The sequence below is a fragment of the Lagopus leucura genome, unplaced genomic scaffold, assembly GCF_019238085.1.
Source record: "Lagopus leucura isolate 7727_CA_CO unplaced genomic scaffold, USGS_WTPT01 Super-Scaffold_760, whole genome shotgun sequence".
In the NCBI taxonomy this organism is placed as follows: Eukaryota; Metazoa; Chordata; class Aves; order Galliformes; family Phasianidae; genus Lagopus; species Lagopus leucura.
Window position 1 is genome coordinate 12,367,463 of NW_024962257.1, and position 12,242 is coordinate 12,379,704.

At 42.7% G+C, this 12,242-nt stretch overlaps 1 protein-coding gene across 5 annotated transcripts in view; it reads right to left on the reverse strand.

Moving 5' to 3' along the window:
- The window catches only part of LOC122175933 (CREB binding protein), a 76,799-nt gene that overhangs the window by 21,328 nt on the left and 43,229 nt on the right, over positions 1–12,242 (reverse strand). For 2 of the 5 annotated variants that reach the window (XM_042863978.1, XM_042863975.1), the window contains 9 exons: positions 12,018–12,071; positions 10,781–10,905; positions 10,011–10,199; positions 8,429–8,845; positions 7,618–7,797; positions 7,200–7,386; positions 3,092–3,210; positions 2,727–2,966; positions 2,154–2,242 (listed from right to left, as the gene is read on the reverse strand). In XM_042863978.1, coding sequence (XP_042719912.1) covers positions 2,154–2,242; positions 2,727–2,966; positions 3,092–3,210; positions 7,200–7,386; positions 7,618–7,797; positions 8,429–8,845; positions 10,011–10,199; positions 10,781–10,905; positions 12,018–12,071 — 1,600 coding nt within the window. The remainder of the gene's footprint in view (positions 1–2,153; positions 2,243–2,726; positions 2,967–3,091; positions 3,211–7,199; positions 7,387–7,617; positions 7,798–8,428; positions 8,846–10,010; positions 10,200–10,780; positions 10,906–12,017; positions 12,072–12,242) is intronic. The other 3 variants (XM_042863977.1, XM_042863976.1, XM_042863979.1) reach the window with 3 other exon arrangements.

The following is a 12,242-nucleotide window of genomic DNA, read 5'->3' on the forward strand; positions in this document are numbered from 1 at the left end:
CTCACCTGAAATACCCACTGCTTTACCCACAGGAAAAGCGTGTTCTCTGAACCCTTGCTCTAACCCAAGCTTCTGTGTTATTTGTGGAAGCCAAACGGTTCTATTCTAAATGATTAATTTTCAATCCCTGAATTGCAGGGGCAGAGTTCATTTATTGAACGGTGCCTAGTTCTTCTTAGCTGCAAATACACCTGGTTTCCAGTAAGCCCAATGCTGTCTGCTCCGTATGCTGAAGAAGTCAGGAACATTCAAACAATTACAGTTTTGTTGGAATGACAGATTTTCTTTCCACTGATTTCTTTGTTAAGAAAAAATTAAGATGTGAAAACCACTGTCATAGGAAACAAACTGACTGTTTTAGAGTGATAGAGCTGACGAATGAGAGGTCTCTATGATCCCATCAGCCAAACACACGCTTCAGAATACAGCGACTGAGCATCAGAAATACCTTGTTAAGCAAACCTATAAAAAGACTTCTCTCTTGATTTTAGCAGCCTGAAATACAAACCTCAAAAACAAGCCAGGAAAGCCCAAATCCAAAAGCGCCCTACTCTTTCCCAATACACCTGTGCCCATTCCATCTCTGTTACTGCCCACTGACATCGCAGTGAACTCCCCTTTCACAGCATCCCTTTCTGACCTGCCACCACCACCCTTTAATTCTAAACCTTACACGAGGGACCTGCCTCACCCCTAAGAGATGGGAAGCTGCCACGGTGCATCACTGAGCCCCGAGGAACCCAGTGCAGCACCAACCACGTGCTTCACATCAGCACCAACACAGCCTTCCATTGAGCAACCAGGGTGATTTAGCACCCAAACAGCTTGAAAGAGAAATGACTTCTCCAATTATTTTTGAAGTTGCTATTCTTTTTATGTACCACACTACCCGGATGTATAACATGACAAGCATTTAAAATCCTATCACAAAGCACCGGTATTTAAGGACCACAGTGGCCACTGAAGTACTATCCATTTAAATGCATTTTATTGCTGTACTTCTCTTCAGACAGGCTTTTTTGAGAGTTCAGAGCAGCTGTGTGAAACCTTTTATGATTGCTTGTGAATCGACATTCCTCCATAACAACACTATCTGCATTGCTCTGTAACACTGCAATCTACCTCAGTCCCAACACACAGTGCAAAGCAACACCTTTTCATCTCCCACATCTGTGCTGCTCCAGCTCAGTGGTACACAACAGTCTTACACCATCTTACAATGCATTTGGTGACGTAGGGACGGCCTGCAGGGAGACTAAATATGCAGGCACTGACTGCCTGGATTCATTCCATAACTTTGCTCAGACAACAGCCTGCTGCACACTTCAAAGCTGGCATGGCTTGCGGACTGTGAAACCCTCAGAAGGAAATCTTTTAAACAGGGAAATGGAAGCTGGTGCCACAGCACATCTATAGTTTGTCATTTTTTTCTTTTTTGGGGGAAAAAATAAATCAAAGAAGGCAAAGTGAGAACAAAGCCATGTTCTAAGTTCGCTTTGTTATTCAGCACAGCAGTGTTGATTTACGTATCAAATGGAAAATATTACAATGCTATTGGTTAACAATCATACATCAAATCCTAACAGTAACAAGGAAAAAAATTCAGCATCAAGTATTATTTTCTGATATTTCCATGGAGTCTGAGAAGTTTGTAAACATAAGTCCAAGCTAGTTTAAAGAGAATTAAGTACTGAGAAGATAAAAGAGAGACTGCTAAACTTTATTACTGTACCATACACTTCCTAAACTCTGACAGTAACTCAAAAACAAAGCTGCACGTTTTTGTCATTCTCCAGACCAAGGCAATTCAGCCATCTCAGTCCCTCTCGGCAGTTCCACCTTTCTCCCTTCAGCGTGCCCTGCTATTGGTACTGAGGAGAACACAGCACTTGCACTTCAGCAGCACGGCCTCGCCAACAGCAAGCAGCTAAGCATCACGTCTATCTACCTGCAGTACAGCAAACTAGAGGGGCACCTGCAAAAGGACAGCATGCAAGGGTAAGCAACCAACTTTCTCCTGACTTAGCAGACAAAGGAAAGAGAAGGTTAATAATCCTCCTCCACGCTTGCAGACAACACAAACAATACTGCTTTCCTGAGTAAGGCAAAAGAAAAGGAAAAAAGAAAAACAAGAAAAGCAGCCAAGGACTTACCTATTCTGGTAGCTGTAATAGGCAGCATCACGAGGGATAGTACACAGCTGCTTGCCATAGCAGCACAAGGTCTGTGGAGAAAACTCATACTGCAAAAAAATGGTGAGAAAGGACATGTTAAGATGTAATTTTTTATTAATCAAATATCTATTAGGCTAACTTGAGGATATCACAATACATTGTTATTACACTTTCTTAAGCTACTGTAAATATACTAGCAAAGCTCTCTTAATAGAATTATAGTAATTGGCTTTATGAAGTGAAGAGCTGACTTCTCTAGCCACCTACTTGATTGCAATGGACAATGGAAGCAAAGAATTTTAGTACTGCTTTGATCAGAAAAGGCCTTCTCTCTCTGAGGGAGATACAGACAATGACAGACTAACAGCAAGAAGGATACTACTAATGCTTTTTTTTAACTCATAGTGTGGTGAAGAAAAGTCCAACCCTCACAAGCCCGTCCGTTTCTTATTTCAATTAGAAAAGCTAAGGGACTACACAAAGCACACGTCTCATCAGTTCAGTCAGCTCTGTGGAAAAGTGTGACTGCGCCCGAGTCCCTGGCAGACCTACCTTGCGCCCACAGCAGTAGCCAAGGGATTGCATAACGGGATCAATTTCTTGTTCAAACACCTCTGCAAGTTTAGTGCAAAACTTATAGACCCTGGAAGTCTTGCGATTGTAAAGCCAGGCGTTGTTGAACATCAGCCAGACATCGTCCACATACTGCCAGGGCTCCTGGTACTGCCCCGTATCTAATTTACGTTTGATGGTTGAGAGGTCCATGGGATTCTTCACAATGTCAAAGTAGTCCTTCAAACAAACACACAACGTCTCTCAGATACCGACTGTTCACACCGTGTTGCGCAGAAACAATGAAACGTTTGTGTGAGCAAAGGCACAGCAGTGCAGCACTGGGTGTTTCACTGCCAACTCACCGGAATCCCTAAGAGCTGGGGATCCACGGGCTGCCTGAAAGGCAGAGACTCCGGGTCCTGCCGGTACAGGGCTTCCAGCGTAGGCATCAGCGCCTGGCGCAGCTCCTCGGGTTTGAAAACTGTTAATGAAAGATGGAAAGATTAGGAAAATTCCTGCTGGGTATCCTATCCGCTTAATTCCCCTAGAAAAATAAAGAATTGCTGTAACAAAAAAATCCTACAAGTTATTTTCTCATCTACATTGCTGATTAAAAGCAACATGTATCATCAAGAGACGACTGAGCAGCTTTTGCATTTAATTGAATCATACTAGATTACATTCTCAGTACAGGGGGATAAGAACAATTCAGTGATGCATCTTCCAGATGATGCGAGATTTATCCAGAAGCAAATTAACCATCAACATGGATGAAGCTTCACCATTCACAGAGGAGATCAACAGCGTATTTTCTCTTTCCCTTCTGAGACCGTTAGCTGCTCCTGTGTCAAGACTCTTCCAGTAAAGGAATCCCGAAGAGCCAGCTCTTCAGAAGGTAACCAGATGTCTTGAGAGCTGGCACAGGGATTTTCTGGCCATGGCATCCAAACAGTCCCAGTCCAACGGACCGTTAATTGGTTTTGAAAGTGTCAATACCTCCAAGATTTATATGCATCATTACAACCACTTGGCAACAGTGGCATGGCAACAGCCGTGTTTCTTTCAATAGTGGATGACAAGGACAAGAAAGGCAATGCATTTTCTGAAAAATAATGATAACTTGGAGAGCTCTTAGAACATCTCAGCAGTGTAATTACATTTATTTCCTTAGGAACAGGGGCTTTAAATAGGGAAGAATGCCTATTATTCAGGAAAAAAAGACGACAACTTAGAAGAGCAGGATGGCATTTAATATTTATCTACCTGGCTGAAATGAGAACAAAACCAATAAAAGGGAGCAATCAGGAGTTCTCTTGAAAGCACTTAAATCAATAGGGCTACAGTGACCCCTTTGAGGCTGATCATTGCTTGTGTTGTTCAGACGGTGCTTTATTAAGATATAAATTGGATCTGGGAGGGGAAACTTCTGGTAAAAAAAACAATGGATTTTAAAAAATTTACTTATTTTTTTCTTTTTTGATTAGTGTTTTATTTCTGAGAGGATTTCTTCTCATCTCAAAACACTGAAATAAAGCACTGGAAGTTGATGCAACTCAACAGTTTCTGAAGCATTAAGGTCTCAACGCTTTCAGGCACCTGTGGATGCCGAACCTCCTAGAAATCATTAGGCAGGATGAAAACTGTCCCTGCAGGGCAAAGGGAAGCTGGAAGACAGTTTGAATGCGCTGCCTGTAACTGGGAGAGGATTGCTGCTTGTCGCAAGTGGCAACTAGCAGAGCTCAGCCAGCCCAATCATGGCAAGGGCTATGCAAGCTGCCCGAGGAGCTGCAGCAAGGCCCTGCTGTACGCCTGCATTGAGCCCTCACCATCTCTGCTCTCATGGCACCACGCAATACAGCCGTCACTTCAGTTGTTCCACCACCTCACTCCCAACATCAGTGATTTGCTTCCACTGCACAGACACTTTCCCATGGAAGGAATCCTAATATGTACTCTCAAAACTGTATAAACAAAGTTGTGCTACAGAATTCGAGAACAGTGGGAAATACAGCCTAAGTATTCTGTCTTGTTTCTGCAACTGTTCATTCACGCACTTTATAAATTTGATAATCCAAATGACCTCACTTATTTGAAAGTCAGAAAGTCTCCTTAATGATTTATTCTGGACATCTGCTTGACTCTGCTGTACGAAGTTTCCCTGCACTGACCCACACAACAACACACCACCAGCTCGAGCATCCCTTCAAACACATGTGATCTCAATTTAAATCGGAACAACAGAGCTTCAGCAGAACTTCTGTTAAGTTCCTTAAAGACTGACGATCATTCCTGAGAACATCTCTCATCTACTTTCATTTTGGTTTAAAATACAGATGTATTCAAAATCCAGTTATTCAGAGCTATGACTTCACCTAAGAATATAAAGAAAAGTCGCCTTCATCTTTAGCTCCTAAGGTGGTGACTAATAACACAGCACTGGAACACAGCTTCCTTCTATATGCAGATCTTACAGGAAAGTCACCATTCTCTCCTCTTCCTCAATTACATGCCCTTGGTTCTCCTCCTGCAGTACATCTCTGCGAGGAGCTGGCACACCCAGTTATCCCAATTTTGTCTGGGGTGTGTAGGTGGTAAGAAGAAAGAGGGATCTCTGCCTGCACCATGATGTGCTACCTGCCACAGAAGAGCAAGATGCTCCCTTTTTTCACTTTAAAAGTTTCGTTTCCTCAAATAGGAAATTCTGCTTATAATTACTAAGGAGAAAATTCTGAAAGGAAGATGAAGACACCTTCAAAATAATAATACACCTGGGAAGCTTCACTCAAACCAGGCCTTGCATTATTATGACTTATAATAAAGGAAAAAACCAATACAACTCATCTTGCAGGCCATCAAGCTGTAAGGCAGGCAGCTATGATGAGAAGAGGTGACAGGATCACTTTTTCTTTTGAGAAAACTGCAAGGGAAGAGGCGAGCAAACAAAAGCCTTCCCTTCAACCTACAGTGCTCAATACAACTGGTTGTGTGGGGTACTGATAGACTCCAACTGCACAGCAGAAGCCACTCAAAAAGACACTCCTTTAACGGCACAGGTGAATCTGTTCAAACACAAACACACCTGGTGACTGTTTGCTAAATCTCACAGCACACACCCTACAACCACTTCCAGCTCTGAGACTCTCCCCATAGCAGCTGCAGCATCAATCTGCATCCCAGGTCACTCTGGAGTGCAGCTCTTCATCCCTCCCATGCTATCAGGAGTCTCAAATACCAATGGAAAATGAAACCAATGTAACAAATGAGAAAGCATGGGACGAGTCTCATAAGCAGTTTTAAGATACCATAAAACCTTTAAGCACACTTCACTGTATTTGCTCTTGAATACCTCTTGGTTTATTTTGTGTTTAAATGCAAACGCTCCGTTAAAGCTGGATGAACTACTTGGTGAGAAAATGGCTCAGCTTAAAATTGTGCATGCAGCTGTACCTGCCAGGGCTGCACATAAATTACTCTATATGGCTACTTAGCGACAATATTTCTAAGACAAGAACTGTGTTACTAAATGAGGTGCTGGAAACACGCAGTAACCCAGCCTGAATCACCAGAATGACAAGGTACAGCTCTGCAAGAACCATCTTCTCCCAGCTACTGCCTCCATTTACTTGCAAGAATACTGAAGGAGAAGCAATGATTCTTTCCACTGGGACTCAACTTGTTTATAATTGTTAGTTTGAAACGGGCTCTGCAGCTCACTCTAGTTTGGCTGGCACACTGTGCTACAAACAGAAATGAACACCTACAGGAAAACGTGCTTTATTATAAGACTATGTCTAATAATTAAATACAATACAAGGCATATTTATAAGAGATCAAGATTCAAGCTGTACAAACTAAAACTATGTTTTCTTGATCACATTCATACATCTGTAATGTTCTTCTAATGTAACCACATGTAGTTTCCTTTGAAAGTGAAGACAAAATGAAATAGAATGCAACTTCCCATTTTCTTTATTTGACATTTACATTATGTTGAAAGCTTACCTTTGGTCAAAAACTGAACACAGAAACGGTCATCTCAAAAACCCAAGTGTCGAGACAGCTAAGGTTTTGAGTTTGAGTCCAAAAAACCTTATCTTGCCTTCATTACAAAGAGAAGTAATTTATTTTTGGCCGTTTTCTTTAGCAATGGATATTTCTTGTTTTTTCACATCTATACTGAGCTACTGGGAAAGAGTTCTGGCCCAGACGTAGAGGGAGAGATTCATGCACGTCATCCAAGCAGCAACCACTCCCTTACCTCCTTGGTCCTCCTGGGCAGAAAGTGGAACAGCGAGGACACTGCTGGCATTAAGAACACAACACGCTACGCTCACCTCTGATTTGAGTAACATTAGAGGAATTATACTTTCAGAAATAAACAAACCCCTCCCAGCAGGAACAAAGACCGCAGAAAACGGAAGGGCCGCATCAAAGTATGCAAGAAAAAAGAATCAGTTTTCATACACGTACTTTTCTTGCGGGGCTGAGACGGTGATGTGGATTGTGAACTGGTTCCATTAGTGCCACTTTCCTCTTCCTCCTTGGCATCTACTTTTATTTCAGGCTTCTTTTCTTCTATTTCCATTGGCTCTTGTTTCAGCTCAGTTCCATCTGTTTCCTCTTTTGTTTGTGAAGATCCTTGTAAATCCTCCTCCACCTTAAGAAAGGAGGCAACAAGATGCATTGTTACATCTGTGACTCAGAACTCAGTCATTCAAATATTAGCTTATGAGATTGTCAAAGCACTCTCCATCCATGGCTTTCCTCAGGACAGTTACTTTCCAGTAACTACCCTCTTCTCGCCCCTTAGCTCATCAATTCAGACATATCATCAAGTGCTTTTATATCTATCACTGCTTTCAGTTAAGCTGTATAGAATCTCATTTACCTCAGTCTTAGCTTCCACTTGTGTCTCACTAGTCTCTGGCTCAGTTTCTTCAGTTTTAACTTCTGATTTGCTTTCTAGCATTGGTGCATCTGGTCCTAGTTGCTGGGAATTCGTATCAGCACTAGCAACTGAGGCAGGGGTGGGGACCCTGTTATCAATACTAGCTGCTGCCTGGGATAGCTGTTGTAAAAACAGTACAAAAGAAAGACACTGCATATATAGAAATATTTTCCTTTACTAAAAAATGAACAGCACAAAAAAGAGACATGAGATGATATTCCAAAACAGTGCAGAACATGGATATAGGAGCTCACTGTAGTCAAGTTTCCACAGAACACATTCAGTAACTCTGCTTTACAGAGTAAGAGCAAAGGAAGATCTCTGCTCCAAACAAAGAGGCTTCTTTTACAGAGAAAACACCTGCCCAGTAAAACATGGTATATTCCTCCTCACTACAAAGCTTAAAAGAAAAAAGCCTACGCAAATTTTATGATCAGAAAAGACTGATTCTGATTAAGGCCAAATATTATATTAGGCCTGATATTCCTCATCTTTCTAAACACTGCTGCCATTTTTACTTTGAGCAGATTGAAGTCATTCATTACGCCCCCCCTCCTTCAAACAATGCTGAGATAATCTGAACACACGTTTTTACATATCTGGACAAGGAATCCTTTGCTCTAAAGTAGAAGCTAGAATCGACAGCCATACAACGTAGGGACTCTACACATTCGCCATGCGGTGCTATACATAGGGAGGACTTCTGTGGAACACCACGACACAAGAGGAAACACAAGTGGCTGATACTTACTGGAGTGCCAGGTGGCTGTGCCTGCACAGATGTTGGCTGTTGCTGGGATGGCTGTGGGGTTGGCACAGACTGGGGCTGAACCGGGGTCTGAGGCTGCGGTGTGACTTGAGCCTGCGCTGCAGTCTGCCCCGTAGGCGTGCTTTGTGTTTGGGTCGCGTTGGGAACAGAACCCGGGGTCGGTGTAGGGGTTTGTCCTGAAGATGAGACTGGTGTGGATGGCTGAGTGGGTGCTGCTGGCTGAGGAGGAGTCATTCCAGTCGGTGTTTGGTGCTGAATAGGCGGCATCCCAGCAGCAGTGGACACGGGAGGCGTAGTCTGATGCAGAGGTGGCTGGGTCACTGGTGGGCACAGCTGACCACCCTGTGGTCCTAGCATGTTCATGGAGTTGGGAAGAGCAGCACTGGGAACCTGCCCCTGCTGGAGGGAAAGAGATCTTCTTACAGACACATCACTCCCAAAACTCTGGGAATCACAATCAACGTTTAAGCACTGACATAATCCTTAAAACACATCTATGTCATGCAGATGACTGTTCTCTCATTTTCCTAATCATTTCTGTCAGCTTTTATTCAAAGACCTTGATGCTAAACTTAGATGTGCCTCACGCATCACTTTCCACAAACACTACCAGTGCACAGAAGGAATCCTCACAGTCTGAGTAACACAAACCTGCAGACAGTCTCTGAATCATGTCATTAGCTGGGCAAAGGTCTCACTTTGCATACAAAACAGTTTCATGTGAATACACACTCTAGCTCAGGACTAGCAGCCCTGCTCTGGAAAAGAACTCAACACATTTAATGGCTGCCCTATTGCAAAACACAAGGCTTAAGATGCTTTTTTTTGCTTTTAATTTAAATTAAAACTTACTTCTCTATTGCCTATGTAAAGTCAGTTGTAAGAAACAAAAGTTCAGGATTCTGTTGTTTGTTTTTCCCTGACGAGTTGGTCAAGTAACTGAACCAGGGTCCAAGAATTTACAGGTGCTTCATCGTGAGGCTGCTCAAAACTTGCCTTGAGCTAAGTCTCACAATCTAAGTTTCCTCTCATTCGATGATGGACCAGAGCACCTCAGAGATCTCAGCTAACCTACTTTACCTGTAAACCAGGCAAAAAACAAACAAGAAAAATACAGCACCCAACAAATCTCTTCCTCTGACATCATCCATGAGCCCTTACTTCGCTGACGATGATTATAGCAGCAACAAAAGATCTACTCGTTGGAAAATGTTTTCTGCTTGGAAGCAGGGAGGTTGCAAAAGATTTCAGAAGACCTTTCCCAGCCACTTTACTGTAATTCTTGATTTAAAGTGGGCTAATAAAGTCCACGCAAACCCAGAGGTGTGTGTTCATATGTGCCCCACAAACAATTTCTAATATTCTCCTGAGCATCTCAAACAGCATATTTTTTAGAATTTACATTGGGAATTATAGGACACTGCCCAGTTAGCATATGGAGGTAATGCTCCTGGAAGTCATGAATTACTGCAATAAACAACGATACACAGAGATACGCAAATAAAACACATCAGACCAAAATTATGAAGAGCATTTAATGCAGGTATTAGAAAATACATCGTACCTGTGCCACCCCTGCCTGGGCTGCTGACTGACCCATGCCAACACTGTTCACATTCATAGCCCCTGTGGAAGCTGGAAACTGATTCTGAGGCAGGAATTGGTTCTGGGTAGGAGCCTGACCCATCATGTTGTTGGAATGGGCTCCCATCATGTTCTGTGGCTGAGGCATTCGGGAAGGAGACATTGCCATCTAGAAGTCAACACCAAAATAAAGATGTTAACATTTTTTATCATGCAGCAAGACGAAGGAAAATACCATCAAAGTAATGAGGCAAAAGATGTGACAAAAAATAAAACGAAAAGTGCCTTCAGTAAACCAAATGGAAGTGGGCATATGCACATAACGTTAGCATTTGTTTCATGGTATTCAAGAGGGCGTTATTTTGATACAATCTAATATTCAAATTATACTAACACTTTAAATGTATAGGTGTTTGGTGTTTTTTTTTTCCCTGAAGAATAAAAACATGTTTTCTTGGAGGAATAAAGTACACGTACTGCAGCGAAACAGCTCCTGAAAGGACTCTGCTCTTCCACAGACCTGCAGAATATTGCAACTCTGGTATTTACCTCTCCAAAGACGTTCTTTTAAGACACGTCAATAGTGAAAACAAATGCCTCAACAGAAGCTTGACAGACTCGGTGCATGTTCATGAAATTATCCTACAATTTACAGTCCTACTGTGTGACACGGCCTTTTCAGAACAGCGTTAACACCGTTAAATAGCATCAACCAATTCTGAGAAGAGCTGGGTAACAACAAGTACGAACCGCAGGAACAGCGCCCATGTTGTTCATCTGTACAGGATGGTTCATTGGAGAAGCTGCACGGGGTCCCATGGGTGCTTGTGACATCTGTACATTCCCTATGGACATGGGGTTAAACTGATTCATTCCTGCAAATGCACCCCCAAAACAACTCATTAGGAACAAGTCATCACAAATGACCTATTATTTATGACACTACTATAAAATTTGCATTTCTTATGGCTAAAATTCAACTGCCCTCCACATCACCTTTTTCCTTGAATGTTGCTTAAATTACTTGGCTTAAGAAAGAAAGCAAGACGCAAAAAATGTTTAGAAGAATGCCAATTAAGGAGTGTATAATTAATGGTGGCTTAAAGGTGAGCAGTGTGGATGATCTGTAAAGACACAATGCTGTATATAATAATACAGGATGGTTTATTGATATAAAGTAATTGGGGATACTCTTCTGAGGGAAGCTGAAACGTCTGTAACTCTGAGGCTTGGACTCTCTGGGAGAAAGCTACCCACAATCCCATAGCCCTAAATTAGTGATGGCAAACATCAGTTGCACAAAAAAGACAAGAATGCCTTTTTAAATATACTTTCTCACCAGAAACCAAGACAGAATACTGTCAGTTACACACATTCTAGGATGTGCAGGACTGAAGTGATAAGTTTCCAGCCACAGGTGTATTTGGGGCTTATTCAATGATAAAAACATACTGAAGCTCTCCTGCTCTGCAGTTAACATCTCTCTCCTTGCCCTCTCCTCTTTTTGAAACAACTGAACTACTTCCCAGTCACTAGCAAAGTACTGAGCATCTACTGACTTAGATTTACCTTGGATATAAAGAAAAAATATATTACAGTGAGGGTGGCAAGGCACTGGAGCAGACTGCCCAGAGATTTGGTTGGTGTGGTTGATGTCTCATCCCTAGAGACTTTCAAGGCAAGCCTGGATCAGGCCCTGAGCAACCTGACCTAGCTGTGCTGTCCTGGTTCACTGCAGGGGAGTTGGACCAGATGGCCCTCAGAGGTCCCTTCCAACTCTAAGGATTCCATGATTCTATGACTGCACTGAGACTGTTACTGTCTCAGAGCAACAACAAAGAACACTGCTGAAAAAGGGACACCCAGTAGTTTCCCCCCCCCTCCCCCCCCCCAAGTGCAATTCCAAGATCAAAAGAGACGATCAGCATTCCCCCTAATGCTTTATTTTGCACCCACAAAGTGTTGTTAGAGAAGAAAACACAGATACCTTGAGAAACCTGCATACGACTTATAGGCACAGTTGTCATGGACATCGGCCCATCTGCAACAGAAACAGACACATGGTCAGAGAAAAGACTCAGTGTCTGAACACGAGATTAGTCCGAAAAGCACAGGGGCACAAACCCTGCAAGGCTGCAGCCGAAGCGTAAGAACCAAAACCCCTGTTGCCCCACTTTGCTTTCCCTGGTGCCTACCCTGATGCAGAAGCACT